At 33.2% G+C, this 19328-nt stretch overlaps 1 protein-coding gene across 2 annotated transcripts in view; it reads right to left on the bottom strand.

The window, feature by feature from the left end:
- Positions 1-19328, bottom strand: part of BRD1 (bromodomain containing 1) — a 60551-nt gene that overhangs the window by 25996 nt on the left and 15227 nt on the right. For both annotated transcript variants that reach the window (XM_067315840.1, XM_067315847.1), the window contains exons 3-8: positions 17061-17217; positions 10463-10594; positions 8929-9057; positions 7797-8109; positions 6681-6941; positions 2968-3456 (exon numbers count right to left, since the gene is read on the bottom strand). In XM_067315840.1, coding sequence (XP_067171941.1) covers positions 2968-3456; positions 6681-6941; positions 7797-8109; positions 8929-9057; positions 10463-10594; positions 17061-17217 — 1481 coding nt within the window. The remainder of the gene's footprint in view (positions 1-2967; positions 3457-6680; positions 6942-7796; positions 8110-8928; positions 9058-10462; positions 10595-17060; positions 17218-19328) is intronic.

The following is a 19328-nucleotide window of genomic DNA, read 5'->3' as shown; positions in this document are numbered from 1 at the left end:
CCATGGAGAAAGATGTGCTATGTATGTATGCGATAATGACCTGGAAAAGCATTATCAGATAAAAATTTAAGGTACATTACACTATTGCTTTATATTTTTTAAATGAGGTTTCACATATAAAGGGGGGGCAAGATTATTAAAATGAACTGTTTTCAGTCCTCTCAATGATAAATTATGGTGTACAATAATCACCTATTTCTGATAAAAACTATTATTTTAATAATCATTCTGTATATGAAAATCAACAATATATGAAACACCACCCCTATCAAAGCACTGGACCAATGGATCCTGTATTTATCTTTCTTGAAACTAATCAGCAATACCACCCACCTTGAATGTAACTCAAGGGAGCATAATAAAAGGTAGTCTGTGAGAACGAAACATTAGACAAAGTAGGTATGGCTTTATTGAACTAGATTAGGCAAGTTTGGAGTCTTATTTTGGACCTCTTATTTAAGAATATGCATGAGTGACATTAAAATGGTATACTTTCAGGAGACTGAATAAGGTGAGGGACAAAACAACAAAACATCCTTACGTAAAGGCAAAAAATGAAACATTGGTTATGGATAGGGAAAGGGAGAAAGACCTGACAGTGTATAGACTTTAAAGCAGTGCATGAACAGTAATAACAAGCAAACAGCAGCCTAAGTGCAGCCCTTGACCACTTCAAATTCTTTCTAGTGTCCAAAATTTCAATGCCTTGTATATTAAGCAAAGTCCCTTTTTATCACTTTTTCCCTATATCTACTAGAATCGATAATATTTAGCATTCACACTAGTCAGAGAAAATCCTGCAACAGCCATTCATTTTCATTTACAATGATTGCTCCCAAAGTGACTAGTTCGCAGGAAGGAAAGCAAGGAGCCCAACACATGCCTTACATATGACTGCACGTCTTTCAAGGCAAAGGCTCGTGATCTGCTGAATTCTTTTGAACAACAGCATTTTACCATAGTGTGAAATTACAATTTCATGATAAACATCCAAATAGGAAAAAAAAAAAAAATACATTACTGTATGGAACATTCTATCTTTTTTAACAGAGCATAAACATCTGCATCGATCTACCACAGTTTGCATATACAAAAATGAAATAATTCAGCAGGGTTTACACCTTGCAAAGCATTTGGGGTTTGTGCAAACAGAACTACTTCCTGCCAAACCATAGCTCAAAATAGCTACCAATAATAAAATGCTCACTCAAATTCATATGAGGCCACAAGTTCGAAAATAATATAGAAAGAAAGTCTTCAATATGAAAGCAAAACTTTTTTAATTGCAAAATGAAAAAGAACATACAAATAAGATTTAACAAGCACATATATCTGTATATGCTTATAAAAGAGAGAGAAGAGAACAGAGATGCTATTCACATTTCTGGATAAATTCAGTTTGGCTAAAAGAGTTCAATTAGCAGATACAGTCTCTTCTTAAAATGAAACAAAACACTACACAACCTAAATGCCTCCTATGTATTAGGTCTATTTAAATTTTATTTCTATACATAATTTTCATTAGTTTCAAGAAGAGGCTACATAAATAATATTAACAAAAAATAATTTCTTCTAACTTTTGGGATTTTATTCCCATCACTGACTTAAATATCACATAAAAAAATAAATTCTGAAATGGGAAGTGCACTGAAATTAGGAGAGATTATGCATAGCTGTTTGACTTTTTTTTTTTAAGCTAATCAAAGCATATTTGTCCCACATACATGTACTCCACAAAGAGAAAAGGAGCAAAATGACAACTCAAAAGTCTGATTTATTGATTTATTTATTAAGAATTAAGCCAGTTTTCCTATATTAAAAAACCTTCACATTAGTCCTGCTAAGAACATGTGCACATATGCCTTCCTAATTTATCAGATCAGAAAAATGGGCTCTTTTCAACCTTTCTTGAACAGGAATCCAGAAAAGGGGGGGAGGAAGGGATGAACAAAAAGATTCCCCCACCCAAAAAACAAAAAAAGTTCCCACCCAGCTTTTAGAGCACATCTTCACAATAAATGATTTTGTAATTCAATTTTTATGGCCTTCATTCAAAGGCATAAAAATTATATGCCGTATTCGTACCTGTGTATGTGTTACCGACACAACAAGGAAACAGAATATTTATTTTAAAAGATAATAGAAGTTGTAGCAACGGCCATGAAAAACATTAAGGAAATGCACTTTAGTAATTTCCCAATGTTGCTATTCTTCCTCAAATAGTGTTTTGTTCAAACTTCTCCAAATAGAAGTATGGTTCATGAAGAAAAGGTGTATTAATTTCTCAACTGTACTGCACCAAAGTTAGCTTTCTTTTAATTTTTTTAGAGAAATCTCATTAAGACCATAATCTTGCATTTAGATTCTTCAACTTTAAAAAGGTAAAGTGCACAGGCTTAAGAAACAGAGGAAATGTCATTATACTTTGGGATTTTAACACTGCCATATAATATGTGAGATGCTGTATACTTGCACACAGTCATCAGTTTTACAACCTAGGAATATGCTTGCAGGACCATTACAGCAAAATAAAGTTGTTCACGGAAAATGTATTTTTCCATGTTCTTCCAGAGAATTCTAGTTTTGGCACCATATATGAAGTTTCTTTGTAATTCAGCAGGGAATTTCCAAAAAAAGCAGCTTATTTACCTTTTCTATTGGACGCAACAAAAGGAAATAGAAAATAACTAAAAAAATGCAAACAAAACACCATACACAGAGGTAACTTGAGGATCTAGTTAATAAAATGAAGTCTGAAATGGTAAAACTTGTTTGAGTCTAACTGTAAGGGCCAACATAGCAATGAATCTGTAGTTTTCCTACAGTAACCAAGTAACTATACGTGCTTATTCAACTATAAGCAAAAACTGCTAAAATCTGAAAATTAACAGTTACATGTATGTCAAAAATTAACAAGTATGCCATCTTTCAAGATGTATCCATTGAAATAAATTGTGGAACATTTACCTGTATCCAAGCGCTTTACAGGGGACTCATCATCAACCTCAGAATCTCCACATGCACTCCTTGATCTTTTCCTTGGGTGCAGAAGTGTCTCCAACCTTGGAAGGACTACAGACAAAAAGGTTTTGGTCCCTAGCTGTGGAGAAGTTGGCTGGGTTTCAGTGTTCTTTGCAGACTTTTGGGGGCTTATACTTTTCGATTTGCAGAAGAGAATGGATGTACGTCTGTTTACATCAGTTGATGACTCAGCTACAGCAGAAACAGTCGACTCATTGAGATTACTGTCAAGTAAGTGTTCTGGAGTGTGTCCATTTATTTCTTTCTGAATGGAAGTGCTATATAATTCATTATCAAATTTTACTCTTTTGTAAAGCTTACTCTGCTCTGGATTGAGTTCTACTGGTTTGAGGGTTGGTGGTTCTGAATTAGTCTCCAAGTTTGAAGGAAGAGGTAATGCATCTGATGGTTCAAGTTTAGGGGGAGATTTATCTCCTGAAAAAATTATAAATAGAGTGTGATTTTTGAAAACTCGTAGTTAGAAAGTCTATTATAAAACTCACTATAAATGTGCAGCCCACCAAATAAATTGTTGTTTGGAAACAAAGCATAACATTTTAAAAACAAACCTTGTCTAGCAACAATCTGTCCTAGTTAGTAGTTCCTACTTTTATACTAGGAATGTAACACGGATAGAAAAGTAGGTGTTTATATTTGGTGTGTTAACAATTTACACCTGGATAAATACTTTTTACTTCTCATGCAGTAATGTTAATTTCATACCTAAAATCTAAGATTTGTTTGTTTAACAGAAAATTGGGGTGGTGTATGACTTATCCTTTAAATGCAATTACACCACCATTAAAGTAAGATGTTTGATGAATACACAAAATTGTAAAATGTAATTTACCTTACCTGCCTAAGGCAAATTTTATCAAGTAAGCATTTTAAAAAATTGTATTTCTAACCTGATCTATTAGACTGAGCTAGTGTGTGTTATAAAATTTAAGACATGCAAGTTTTGCAAAGATGCTTTACAATTGTGGATAGCAGTTTTATTTATCAAAAAACAAAGTCTTGCTGCTTTACTAGACACTATTTGGCAAATATACTTTTGCAGACTTGACAGGAGAAGTCAGAAAAACCACCCTCTACCAATTTTTTTTCTTCCTTCCCCTTCTTTTACACAATCATTTCCCAGTTAATTTCAACAGTTCCATGCTGGGAAAAGGCAATGGAGATTTTACTGTGAGCGTACAGAACTAATTTTAGCTTTTCATCCCAAGTGATGGGAAAAAAACCAAAACCAAAACAACATTCTACTCTCAAGAGTATTCCCAAATAAAAGTAAAATAACTTCCTAACCCAAAATTGTCAACAAAAATATACATGGATATTAAAACTTTCTAGCTGTAACAGGAAGAATCATTTAAGATATGAATAAGGAGAAAGAAGATGATTATTCTAGAGTAGCTGTATGAGAACAATGTATCCAACAGAAACATTCATGCTGTCAAACAACAATTTTGTTTAGATAATTTTCTATGTCACCTGAAGAAAGGTGTGAAACACCAAGGGTTTGAACCCTGTATCTGCAGTGGTTTAAATATTATCTAGGTATTGTTTTGATTTTGGCTCCACAATGCTTATTTTGAAATCAATGATTTGTGCATATCAAAAAGACTGCTTCATCTGTATAAGGCATAATTCATATTAATAACATAAATAGTTAAAATAAAATGTGACTATGTTCGCATACTTTGAAGGTATACAAGAATTAGAATTGGTAAATAGTATTTCAAGAAGACCTTAAGAATGAGATCCACAGGCAGATAAACCCATTTAAAAACCATCTCTTAAAAAAAAAAAAAAGTCTGTTAAGAATGGCCTGTGCTTTTTGAACAATTAATTTACAATTAATTTGAAAAGATTCACATAAAGATTTAAGCACAAAAAAAAACACTTAAAAACTATTTAGACATTACAAGACTAATTTCACTGAGTTATTTTGGTACCATATGCCACAGGTGTTTAGGATACAACTTGTCACATGATTAGAAATTCAAAACAGAATTGTAAAGGATAATTCATAGCAACTCTAAAGTCAGCTCATGTAGAGATTCACTTTTTTGTCACAGGATTCTACTGATCACCTTTTATAGCTCTCTTTTCGGCAGCTTGTTTCTCTCCTCCTCCAATTACATTCCATTGCAGAATCCAAATTTGAACTAATGTTTACTATTCTTGACTAGATCATAATTATAATCATGGTGTCAATCAACTCTGGATAATGCTTTTCATTATGTTTTTTTTTAAAGGAAGTATTTCAAACCAAAGAAAGTAGTTACCGGTCAGAGATTGTACCTACACTTTTAGGCTATTATTTGTACAGCTGCTGCCAACAATAAAAGGTTGTCATAAAAATGTTAAGCTAGAAGTAACAAAAAATAGCATATTTATTATCTGCCAGAAAGTACATTTCTAAACAACTATATTCAGTGGCACCATTACTGGAAGTGGGAAGAAAGGCGGGGGGGAAACCACCCACTCACCCACAAACCCCAACCATCATTAAACATTTTAAGAATAATTAGCACCTCAAAACTTAATGGATAAGTTAGATACTGATTCAGGTACAGTTTTTCTACCATTGTCATTCAAATCTGAAGCAAGTTACAGATTTGAAAATCATTCTCTTAATCACACTAAGAATTAAACATCAAGCTGCTGTATGAACTGCAGTTAGAGACAGTCATTTTATTCAGTTCAGCTTTCAAAAATTTTGGTAGCATCAAGCTGCTCTATACAGACTACTGTTTTCATTATGCTTCCACTTTCCCTTCCATCTTTTCCTCCGCCATCCAGTACTGTTAGTCAAGATGTGACATGCCTCTACCTCTCCTCAAGAAAAATAGGTAATAAAATGCAATGCTGATCATGGAACAAACTCTCAGTAAGACTCTTTATACCCCCCTCATCCCGGGAGATTTTTGTTTGTGTCATTTAAGGAGGAGTAATAAAGATATCAGTAACTGATTTCAAAGCAAAAAACAAACACAACATTCAACTGTAACCTGAAGTCAGATCTTTCTTGTATGCTGCTCTCACTAAAATCAGTGGCAAATACCTAGGAGTAGATAAGGATCTGAGACCGCTATTTTGAGGAGGAAGAGAGGCACCAGGGGAAGGGTAGTTGGACATGGTGGCCTTGATTATAAAACATCAAGTTTGGTGAATCCTGTCACTAGTTAGCTTTATTAAAAAAGCAGCAAAAACAAACTAACCCTCCACTCTCCCAAAACAGTCTGCTTTAAAGGACAGAAAAGCTACAAGAGACAGTATAATGGCTAGAGTTTTCAGTGCCATTGACTTAAACTCACATGATCCCTATATATATTTTGGCCTGTAAGTGGATTTCCAAAAGTACCAAGATGCACTGAGATTTCCAAATCTTTTTCCATTCTGATATTGTTTGTATTTTAATTTCTTAACACTTAAAATTTTTTTTAAATCCTTGCTACTGTGAAGTATAAGGGAGGGGATATTGGTTAAAAGGATCATTATGATAGTCTTAAAATATTAATTGTAAATAAGCACTATATGTCCATTTACAAATAAATTATACCATTTATTTATTACACTATTTAATTCACACGATTAGAGCACCTGATTGAAGAGGTCCACAACAGTACTGACTTAAAGAGAGTTTAAAATCTTACCTTCTTCTTCTCCTTCTTGTTCTAATGCTGCAGTTTCTTCTTCAAAACTTCCAATACCTGATTCTATTTGAGGAGCTTGACTGTGTTGCTGACTTAGTTTGCTGCGGATAATGCTGATTTCTTTCTTTAACAGCTTTGCTCTTTTGCTCCTTGACCCACTGGATTTCATTGCACAGGTGAGATCAAGCTTTTCTAACAACTCTCTCAGCTGTTCTTCCAAGGACATATGCACTCTGTTTGCAGGATTCAGTAACCTATCCACTGAAGTCAAAATATGTATAATTGAAAATGTGTTAGTGTTTACCAGAATATTAACAACCATATCAACAGGAGGGAAAAAAAAAAAAATCACATGCTGAAATTTAAAAAAAAGTCAAAAAGCTACTTTGATTACAGTTTTAGTAGCTTCACTGTCACCAGTGAAGAACTGTTGAAGCAAACTCATACTATGTAATATTACTAGAATTCTTCTTAAACAAAATGCTGATCAAGAAAACTAAGTAGAGGAGCAAAGAATTTTTAGGTCTGAAGGAAGACATCTTAATGCATAATTTTTTTCTTTTCAAAGAGCAGGGTGAGATTACGGTTATAAACAAAGCATGTTATTTCTCCTTCACTGCCACATATCTCCGCTTTCTAGTTTTTTAAGTCAAAAGATGACTTTTTAATTCCCAGTATTACAAACTTGCTTAATTTTTTTTTATTGAAGAAAAAAGGTAGAACTATTATTAAACATTAAATTCTTGATTCAACAGGTAGTTTAAGAACATGCTCATTTTTACGCACACTGGCAGTCATGTTCTACAACTTATGAGCATATATGATCATGTCAAAGAAAGCACTCAAAATTTAAAATCCATTTTCATATATATATTTTTAAATTAGGCTCTAAGCTTGTTAAAAACCAGAATCTGGAAGACACTTTTCTAAGAACAGAAGCAGTAGAAGAGAATCAACTGAATCCTCAAAAAAAAAAAAAAAAAAAGTCTGTAGTAGGAAAAAGAAATATTTCACATCAGAAAACTGAACAGGTACAATTTTAAACATGTGTACGGCAGGCAGAGACTGTATTTAATGAAAAACATAACTTAAAAAAAAAATCTAAAAACATCTTACCATCTTCCCATGAGAAAGGCTGGGGTGACTCAAGTTTAGGCCTTTCAGGTAAGTGCATTCCAGTTTCATTATTATAACCGATCCCTTCAGCATCTCGCCTAGCTTGCCTGAGAACAACACCTCCTTGATCTCTTAATCGCACTGCAGCTCTATAGAATATTGTATCTTTTGCATTATATTTCATACAGTTATCTATGATAAGATTGAAGTCTTCTTCAAACTCACTGAGGTTTTTATAGCCTTGAGCATCTAACCGTTTTCTCATAGTAGAGAAATCCATAGGATGTTTAATATGATCCAAATAATCCGGAACCTTTGAATAAATATTTAAAGCAAAAATGGGTAAAAATGTAATCAAATTATTTTATTACAGACAAAGTAACATTAGCTATTAACCAATTTGGATTTTTTTCTCCCCATATTTGGTAACACCTCAAATTAAGAGCTGGGAAATGTAGTTTAGAATTGCACATTTTGATCTTGCGCACATTTACATGCCAACAGAAGTTTACATATTACATGATTCTGTGTCCTAGATAATAAACCTGAGCTCTAATAACAGATGCCCAAACTATTCATTTTCAGAATTCTGGAAGAATGTGTGTATGCATGCACACACATGCACAGACACATATATATATATACACACATACGCACATACATACATATGTACACACACATATGTGCACCCTAAGACAATCTGGTTTCCCACTTAAAAAAAAGCAGAAATTTATCTTCAAATAAAAACACGGTATCCACATTTTAATTTTTATTAAGACACCCTTCAAACTTGCTTTATCGAATAATATTATTTCAGAAGTAAAACAAAAACAAACAAACAAACCCCCAAACAACCCTAAAACTCCTTAGCCTTTTTTAGCTTTTTATAAAGGGGTTTAGGTTAATATGTTCTCATGTTATTCCATGCAAGTGTTTCCCAAAGGAAATTGGGGTATATGAACATAAACAGATTTTCATAGCAGTAAGTCATAACATAAATTACCAGAATAGAGATAAAAAAAGATAATACTACTCCCCATTCTGCAGTGCACTGATTTGTTTCCTGTTAAACGCAGCTAAATCGTATCCAAACATGAGGAAACACTTTGGAAACATTAAGTTTAAGACATACCTCTTTGAGGTTCACTGGCTGAGCAAATATACGAGCAGGATCCTTTTCCTGCAGCTGATCCAGAACTGACCGCAGAAGTACAGTGAATGGAGTAAGCTGAAGCTCCATAGCAACCTGCTCAATCTTGACCTAAACAAGTAATAATTACCCAGTTAAGTATTTTTCAGTAACATAGTGTTCTGAGTTGTTCTGCAGTAAGAGTAATGTACTCGATATAAATATTTTAAGTCACTGAGCTCCTTAGTTGAAATACCAAAGAAAATGAATTTTCAAAAATAACACTTCTAGACCTTATGCTACTTTCGATATCATTAGTTGGCATTGGTCTGACATACATTTTCACCTGATGTCTACATAATCACTCTCAACCCCCTTTGCTGTAAACTCAGCTTCAACTCCAGCTTCACAATTTTTCAGAACTTAGATTCATATTTTATCTATAAGAATTGAATTTTGTTCCAGTTTTTAACTGGAATTCTTTTTAAAGAGAAGACATTACACATGAATAGCTTTGCATAACACAACCAGCTGCAAAAATAAGAGCAAAAAATTTAAAGGTAACCTGCTTAAAATTAAATTGTAGTAGTAGTACCATGTTCAAAACATAGCATAAGAATTTACAACATTGATGAACGTTAACAGGCCATGTAAAAATCAAAAAAGGGTTGTTTTAAAAAACAAAATGTTCATTCTATGTAAATGCCAATAAAATCATTTAAAAATACCAAAATCTACAGCTTCTTCAAATATTTGGTTACCCTTTAGAACTGCCATTACTTTTGACTATTTTAAGACTCCTTTATAGTTTTATTTTCAGGACATTTAAAAAGATAAACATTGAAACAGGTTTGTTATGGCAATGATACATTAATGGTGCGCTTGTAACTGTGTGTGCGTATGTGTGTACTTATTTAATAAAAACACACAAAGTATACATACACATACATATGCAGACACACAAACAGGTATCTTCCTATAGGTAGCAAATGATACATGAAAGTATTCAAGAATTTCTGGCTATATTATCTAGCAATGAATGGTACAACTTACAAAAAAATAAAAATGGAATGCTGTTTGTATAAAAAGGTGGCTAATGACTCAGTAGGGCAAACTTGTTGCTTTCACAGTTTTCTTATACAATGTTGTCATTCTTCATTATCACTTCCTCATTTTCCTTCTCCCAGCTATTAATATTTCATAATGTTGCATGATTTAAATGCAGCTTATTTGTCATTAAAAAAAAAAAAGCAACTCAGTATAGGCATACGTGCTGGCAGAATCAATTAGTTTTTTTTTTTTTAACAGTTCTTTAGAAATACATCATCATTGTAAGTGTAACTGAAAGGTCTGTTAAATAATTCTATTTATTTTAAACTATGTGTCTGTGCACGTGTGCACACGTGTTTCTTGATCCTAAATGAAGATTAAAAGACAAAAATTGTAGTCTTCTTACTGCAAAACTTGTGCACAAGAATACTTAAACTATCTTTTGTTTCAGCAAAGTTTCATCAAACTAAAAAGGTACTCTACTAACCTGTTCTCGTTTTAATTTTTCACGCTTACGTATAAGTTCAATTAGCAAACGTGCTCTTTCAAGATCATGGCGCAGCCTTTGCCAGTACTTCAATTTTTCTTTTAAGGCTTGCATTTCTTCATCATCTTCTCTCTAAGAAAAGAATCAAAAGTTTTTAACAAAAATTAAAAATGCTAATCTCTTTTTATACAATGCAATTATACAACGTATTCATGGAAAAGGAGAAACTCTTGTTTTACAGTCACAGCATTTAGTCATAAGCTTCATACTGCAAAACAAAAACAAGAAACCCTCTGGTCAGGGTATCTTCTTTAATTTCTAAATTCTCTAGTTGAAAGTAACATCTGTAAGACCAGAAAGCAATTCTATGAGGAAGACAACTTATATCAGAAAAAACAATATAGCAAATATCAATCTGGCAATATATCTGTATCTAGCTGCAAAATAAGATCCAATGTTTTCACATCAAAATCCAAACCAGCAGGAACGTCATTAGCTTCTTCAGAAAGGTCCCACTCAAACCTGGTAGAAGCAAGTTCTTCCTGTGCTCAACACAGTCCCCCTGAGGCAGAATTAGGACACACTCGTAACAGAGTAACAGGATTACTATGACTTCTGAGGACAGGAAATGAAATCAATTCTCCACCAAAGGGAGAAGAGGAAGGAAAATAAAAGTAGTAGCTTCTGAAAAAGTTAAGACACCATCAAGACTGTAAATACAGCCAGTTACAACCCCCAAACCACAGCAAATAACTTCAAATGGTACAGGCAAATGGACAATACAGTAATACAACTTTTTAATGAATGACCAAAAGAATCTGATTTACACATTTTTTGGAAAAGGCAGTGTTTACATACTTGCAGTATTTAGCTTGATTTGTACACACAGTGAACAAACCCCTTTCTTGTTGTCATTTTTGCTATTTTTCACATAGCTTTAAGAAAAGGAAGGGTATCTAAATACTCCATAGAGTATTCAAAAGGGATGGGTAATTCGCCAGAAACGAAGAGATTAAAAAGTAGAAGTCCTGAAACTAGTACCAAGTACACAAAAGAAACATCCACTTCACAGAATTTTTAAATTTAAAGAGAATATTTTATAAAAGAATCTGAAAGATCCAAAGCTTCATTTATTTGCCTGGGACTAGCATAAAGCAATATAAACTTAATAAGCAACTTTTTTTTTCTTTTAAATCAACAAATCCAAATTCCGTAAGTTATAAGTATTAGATGGCAGAGGAATAAAGAAAACTGCATGGTAAGCAGGGGAACAATGAAAATGATCACACTACAGACTGTTACATACAAGCAAAAAAACTTCCTAAGTGAAGTTAATTTAGAAATATTATAGATCCTCTAAAGGAAGCTTGTGCAATTTTTCAGACAGAAGGTTCTAAAAATAAAGTTGCAAGAATTGGCAGTTTAAAAATTCCTAATAGATTTGCGAGTGCTGACAGATCCACGCAATATTTCATTGCTTTACGTACTTCGGAACTGTAAATGCAAGTACCTATGGAAGCTATGAAGTTTGTTTTCTTCAAAACTCTGATTGCACTACAGTTGAAAATCCTTGTCTATCAACTAGTTCTGTATAAGATACAGCAATTTGGAAAAAAAGATTTGTTCCTCTTTTCAAAAATACCAAAAAAAAAGACTGAAAAACTGGAGGCATAAAATTTTATTTCTTTTTCCTAATTACTACTACTATTGACATTTTTTCCCCCCCCCATTTCTTTTAAGTAGTTAGGTTTAGATTTAGGCACTTATTACGTAATTTAACTGATAAGGGTGATATTTCAGAGTTAATTTTGATAGCAGAACAAGTATTAATATGGGCAGTTTCTATTCCTTAGAATTCTCAAGGACTCACTGGGCTAGAAAATCTACACTGCCACTAGTGCCTGTCCTCGCACACCTCATCATCTTAGAGCACAGATCCCATGCATGGAAAAGTAACCTGTTAACTGATACAGCTATATATATATATATTTTTTTTTTCATAGTTTTACTGTTTTTCAGGACCAAAGATAAGCTTTGGCTGTTGCTCAAAGTGGAGGTCTTGTCCTCTCTTTGCTTGCAGCCACTCAATATTGTCTGCTCTTTTGCCCTATGCAATTGCTCAGCCAACATAAACAAACTAGTTTTAAGGCAGAACAAGGAACTTAAATACAGCTAGGAAAATATTACTTTTTTATACCAGGTTTTGGGGTGGTTTATTTGAGACGTAAGTATTTGGCTAAATCTGAAGATGCAGTTGTACTTTTATTTTTTATTTTTTAACATAACTTAAAATTAATTTTTTTGGAAGGATTATTCTTCTAGTTGGATCAGCTGTTTGATACGGTACAGGTACCCCCACTGGACAAACACATGATTTCATTCCATAAAGTAGCCACATTGGTTTAGATCTGCAGACCTGATCCAAAGTATCAAGAGCATCTATTCCTTTGCTTTTTCATTGTGCGCGCCTGCCTGAATGTTACTTCTGCTTGTGGACTAACAAGAGCCTCCAAATTTATGCTACTTCTACGTAAAGTAGCGCTGGCAGATATGGTAATACTAGCTGTGATTAATCCCCTTTACGCTAACCTATTGCCTGACATACAACATATGCCTTAATAAGATGAAAAGTTCCAGGCAAGCTGAAAAGAGCTATGATGCACTGGCTTCTAATATCTATCTAATGAAAACTAGGATAAAATGAGTTCCTTTCAAAATTGTTAGTTCTATAAAGCTTTCTGACAAGCAAAGGTCCTTGGTTCTATTAACCTCCATAGAAGTTCTTCTCCAAATTTCTTTCTTTCTGTAACAAATCCAGAAAGTTTCTTCCAGCTGATGAAACAAGAAAAAATTAGAAGCTTTATGACATTGTCTGATATACCTTGTTCTTATTGAACATCAATTGCATTATCTAGAAAAGCTAACATTGCCAAATTTACCGATTCAGAGGGAAGAGGGAAACACTTAAGTCTACACACAGAATATACATCGATTGAGAACTAATCTTCAGCTCTAATTCCCACCATGAAGAATATGTTACCATTCTATGTATACTGGTAGGAGTACTGTCATCGTGTACCAACAAATCATTCCTTGTGCTGGATGCAAATATGTGGGGACAGCCTCACTCTTTACAGGGTCTGTAACATAAGCCAAACAAAACTAATTGCATAGATCAAGATCAAATTTTATCACTATAATTCTAAGATCCTCTGCTGACACTTGAATGACAGTCAGCCAACACCATTTTATGACTGCAACTAATGCAATGTTCTTGCTGAAATCTTCAGTGCAGATATGACCTTAGTTACCAGCAGCTTCCACTTTGTTTTTCCAAACAGCAGTCTTTAAACAATCTCACTGCAGCAGGAATAGCCACTGCACTTGAATTTCACGCCTCGTTTTTATCCAGACATTAAGTATAGAAAAAAAAATAAAATAATGAGGATGTAAGCTTGTTTAGGATATCTGCAATCGCTCCCCTGAACTTCGAGATGGTGAAAGAGAAGTGACAGGATGAAGAAAAACGTTAACCATTTTTCAGAGTGTTCCTCTTCCTTCAGAATATCAAGTAGTATATAAGTCAAGATCTTTCGGCTCTGTTTAGAACTAACAGAAGTTTTTAATAACATCACCTTGAAAAGCATATCATAATTTAGCACTAAAGCACATTTATTATGCAGTTACTCTAAATCATGGAAAGTTTTTCCCCCTGCCGAATTCATTCTAATAAATCAAATGCTCTTTGAGAGGGATCAAAATACCTTCTACTAGGCATTTTGAAATCAATTCCAGAGTTTTGTTTAGAATACCTGGTTTTAGTATTTCTTTTCAGTTTAAATGAAAAACAATTAAAAACTACTCTGAATTTGTATCTCAGTGTTTATGTTCCTGGGATTGAATGAAAACATGTTTACGGTTCTTTGACACTTTTTGTCTTATTTTATGGGAGAAGTCAAAGAATCTTCCTGTCTAAGACTGAAATTATCAAAGTAATTATGCTTGCTTTCCCCACCTGACTGGAACAAGTAATCTACGTTGCACAATTTTGAGGAGTTCCTCCTAACAGCTATGCCATAGCTAATTATTAAAATCTTCATTATGGTTTGGCTTATACTTGGAATAACAAAGATGACTAATACATGAAATGCTTTGCAGCTACAACTATTTCAATAGGTATTCATGAGACCAATTGACGACGCTATGGAAACATGCACAATGTCATACAGAGGATGCTTACTACTTACTGAAGAGCTCTACCAACACATTTTTCATCAGCAGGGCCATTTATTATTCAACTTTCCTTGAAACTTATGTTTTCTTTTCAAAAATGAAGTTCAGATCAATTGTATTATAAGTTTTCAACAACAAAACGAAGTCAAACAAATACCCCAGTTTTTAATCAAGCAGTATAAATATTTCATTTCAAATTAAGTAATGCAATATTTTAATTATTTTATTACTTGAGAATAGTGCATTGTTCTAAAATTAAAAAAAAAAAAGAAAGAAATCATGTGTTTGGACAGGAACACAAATAAATGAAGGCATTTTAAACAGCTCCAGACTAAGGCTTGTTTTGGTATAATCAAACATCAATTATAACAATCATCTTACTTTGGCAGTTATTAATTTATTCTTTAGAAATTTTGCACTTCTGATTCACCAAAACATGACATCTTAACAGTAGAAGTACTTCCCAATCATCAACTAGTAAATATAATGTTTTCAGGAACTGTAATTATAGTCTAGCTAGGTCTGCGCTTCCACATGTACCCTGGACTTTGTGCTTGAGTCCTTAACAATACTAAAATCAAATTCATTCAAAATTATTATTTTTCAAATGTTTATTATCTGAATAAGTTAATTGCAACTATTACAAGGTAACTGACAGATGCTGTTCTGAAGAACAGAAATTTCTGGTACTGAACTGAAGGGATAGGACCACACTCTGTTTTAGAGTTTACGTAAGTAACCCACAACTTCTGATCCAAATAGGCAGCATGCCACCTATATAATTTTCTACAGAAGTTTAGTCCTGTAACCATTGAAATTAACATAGAAATTCATAATAACATCTGATGAGCAGTTATCTAATATATATTAAATTATATTCTGAATTCAAAATTTTAAAATAGAGTATTTAGGGAAGTTACTACTCCTCAAAAAGTAGCATAAAAATTGAGATAACGTAGAAGCAAGGAAAGAAAGATAAACAAGTGGCCAATTTATAATCAAAGTTAATTCCACCTAAAAAGATAATCAGTTACTGAAGTAATACTAATATCAATGAATTAGGAATTAGTTTTTTTCCCCATGAAAAGCTAAGAAAAGAAATACAGAAGAAAAAAGAAAGATCAAAGACAATTAGGAAGCAGTGCTGACCATGGTGTTTTTATGACTGTAGCAATTAATGATTTATCAGCAAACAACAACACAATTCAATTCAAACAGAAATAATAGTTAAGCTCTAGTTAAGCTCTAAAGGGGGAAAAAAATCTCAACTTAATACAAGTAAATGATACTCATATACAAAGTTTTCAAAGTTATAAAATGCATTCGTAAGTCCTAGAAGCTATTTTACATGAACAATTCCCCTGGAAGTCATAAACATCTGGAGGATGAAAAAAACCACAGCCAATTACATTCTCAGTTAAATTTAAAAAGGGTAATGGGTATGCAATAAGAATACCTACATTATGCTGTTTCACTGCATTTCAAGGACTACATACACAGGTCTATCCACAGAAGCCAAACGAGGTTTTAATTATTTTCCAGAGTCATTTAGTGACTTGAAATGAGACATTAAGTGCTACTGATATCCCTAACGTTGACCATATTACAAAAATGGGAAGCAGAAAAGTACTGCTTTCTGAATCTGATATAAACTTGGGAGTGACTGTTTTTCTTTCCAATTTTCAGCAATTCTGACTGCTAAATGAGTAAAAGTTTAATCAACTTAGATGTACTTTAGATAGGATGAATTTTACCTGTACAAAATAATCAGCATAAATTTATGCTTGTCTATAGTCCCACTTAACTATGTCAAAAGTGAAACCAAAAGTGGAATCAACAGGTCTTTGAACTTCAACCAGGATTGTTCTTTGTTCTGTTACTACCAAACAATGTGGGCAAAAGGATCCAAACCTCAAACACTGTAAAACCAATACATCTAACCTTTACTCTGTAAAACATTCCCATTTTTCTTAATTCTATGTTGCAAAGTCTAAATTTACTTTGCATCTTCTAATGAATTTAAAATAAAATTTATTTTTATCTTACTAAGATTCATGGCACATTGAGGAATGAGTTCCAAAAACCGTAGTATTAATCAATAAACAATAGTATTAGGAGAGTTTTGATGATGGTATTTTTTGTGAAATATTTAAACAAAAGAAAAGATAACCCTGCACAAATATTTTGTATATCTCACAAGAAATTAAAAAGTTGTAAGAGCTATATAATGTCTAATTTTAAGTACAGAACACACTACTTAAAAATAAGGAAAAGTTTTCACTCAATGCTGTGTCCTAGTTAATATCTATTCACTAAAACAGAGACTTCTTGAGTTCTTCTTGTAAGTGAAAAGTGTGTCACATACCTGTTGTGTGCTTCTTTGTGACTGTAAACTGGACTGCAGCCTTCTCAACAGAGGAACACCATTCCTAGACAGCCTTTTAAGCAACCAGTAACTGTGCACTCGTTCAACAAACTGCTTCTTCCGCTGAATGGCCACCTGATTCATAATTTTATTTAATCTAAAATATGGAAAAACTGATATTGTATTTTTTGCAGCAAAGCATAGAATATATTTGTCTAAAGAAGTTCAACATCAAAATATATAAATGTATAATAGAGCAACAGCAATGACCATCATATTACTAATGTCTTTCAACTACATATTTTTAGTCCAATTACTTCCTAGTAGTAAATTACAATCAAATACATCTCCTTGGCATTTTAGTTGCTACCAAATATTAGGACTGAGACTAAAGCTTCATGTGAATTTTAAAATAATTCTATTTAAAATAAAATTGGAAATAAAGCTCTAAATTCATACTGAAGTTTTCAGATTGTTGCATATTTAATACATGCAACATAATGCAGAATTAGTAGTCACTTATACACAATTAGTAGTTTCTTTTAAAGAGAATGTATCTTCAAACTTTTTATGTAAAAAAGTATGAATGCACTCTATAAAGTTTACAACAAAGTCTGTGTTACTGAAGTACTAACATTAACCTTTCAGTATATAAAGGGAAGAAAAAGTTTAAAAGAGCAAACACTTTAGGATTTTATCCTACACATATGATGAAAATATCCACAGAGAAAGGCTGCAAGAGAGGATGATAAAATCAGTTAAGTGAAATATCTTGGTTAAATACCACTTTCTTCAAAACCTTTTAAAATAGATGCAAATATTATGTCCCAGGGCTCCAACCACCTGTATTCTGTTTTGGGTTTTTTTTTTTTGGTTTGGTTTGTTGAGGTGGGGGGGGGTATTTTTTGTTTTTTCCCTCCTCTCTAGCTGACCTTAACTGAGCAGGAGGTTGGATCAGACAATCTCCAGAGGCCCCTTCCAGTCTCAACTATTCTGTGATTCTGTTTTTTGTTGTTTGCTTTGGGGTGGGGAAGCAGTTGAAGAGAGGTAAGGATTTTCCTTAGCAGGAGGTAAAAATGGAATTACAGGATAACATAAATGAACAGAAGTGTTAGCTTTCTTTCCAGTATATTACTACTTACAGCAAAATTCTACACAGGATAGCATATTTACCAGATTCTCCAACAAAATTTAATACCAAAACAAGTAGCAGCAAACTGAGGAGAGATGTCCGATTTGTAGAGCACTACAATGAGCCATTAAAAAAAAAAAATTCTGAACAGATACATCAGTATTTTTCTGCTTTCCTCTTTTTAATATTAGGAATAAAGCAGCTTCTCAGCCAAGCAATAGAAGAAAAAATAGTCAAATACATAAATAAAACGTAAAGGTATAAGTAAACCTTAGATAAAATGATTTTTGAAATACCTGAGAAACTTATACGGTAGTTTTAAAAAAAGCATACAGGTGAATTTACTCTGACTTCACCAAAAGCCATCTATCCACAGTTATTTTTTCTAAGCCCCATAGGAGGTAAGGTGTACCAGTTCTGTTCAGTGCTTTGCTAACTGTAGCTACAGACCTTTTGGTCACCACAGAATACAGGCAGCACAAGCACAGGTCTTCTTCAAAATACAGTGTATAGTACCTTTCCCTTCTTCAACTACATTGTTTTTCAATGAATAACTAAACCTGTTAGGCAGTCTTGAAAAATTCTAGCTTAATTCAAATGAAGCTCAGAAAGTCTATAGACAGACTCAGGACTATTTCAAAAGTCTTTTACCAAAGGACAGAAGGGGTGCTCAGAGTTATGTGACCATATTAAACTTCATACACAACAACAGAACTACAATTAATTATAAAATACAATCAATCACTTTCACATCTCTCTCTCAGAGACAGCAAAACCCACTGAACTAAGCCAAAAAAAGCAGAGCCAAATATATACCTATTTGGAGAGACCAGAGAATCATAACTCAGCGTGAAGAAAGGTGCCTTGGCTTCATGCCCATCAGATGTGGCAAGACTAACCAAACATCTTTAATTACAGCTTCAAGTACATTTGCCTTTTCACAAAAGGAACCATTCTAGTCATAGATAATTGTGATAGTAAAATACTAGAATAAGCTTCGAAGAGATGTTAGCAGAAGATATTCTCCTACTTTCAAAATTCAAATAAACACAAGGTACTTCAGACTGCAGAAACTAACCTAACACATTACAAAAACCTACTCCTCTCCCCTCCCAAAAAAATAAACAATGGCTGTT

Source organism: Apteryx mantelli, chromosome 1, assembly GCF_036417845.1.
Source record: "Apteryx mantelli isolate bAptMan1 chromosome 1, bAptMan1.hap1, whole genome shotgun sequence".
Classification (NCBI taxonomy): Eukaryota; Metazoa; Chordata; class Aves; order Apterygiformes; family Apterygidae; genus Apteryx; species Apteryx mantelli.
The sequence above is the reverse complement of the archived record's forward strand: the minus strand, read 5'-3'. Positions and strand labels throughout refer to the sequence as shown.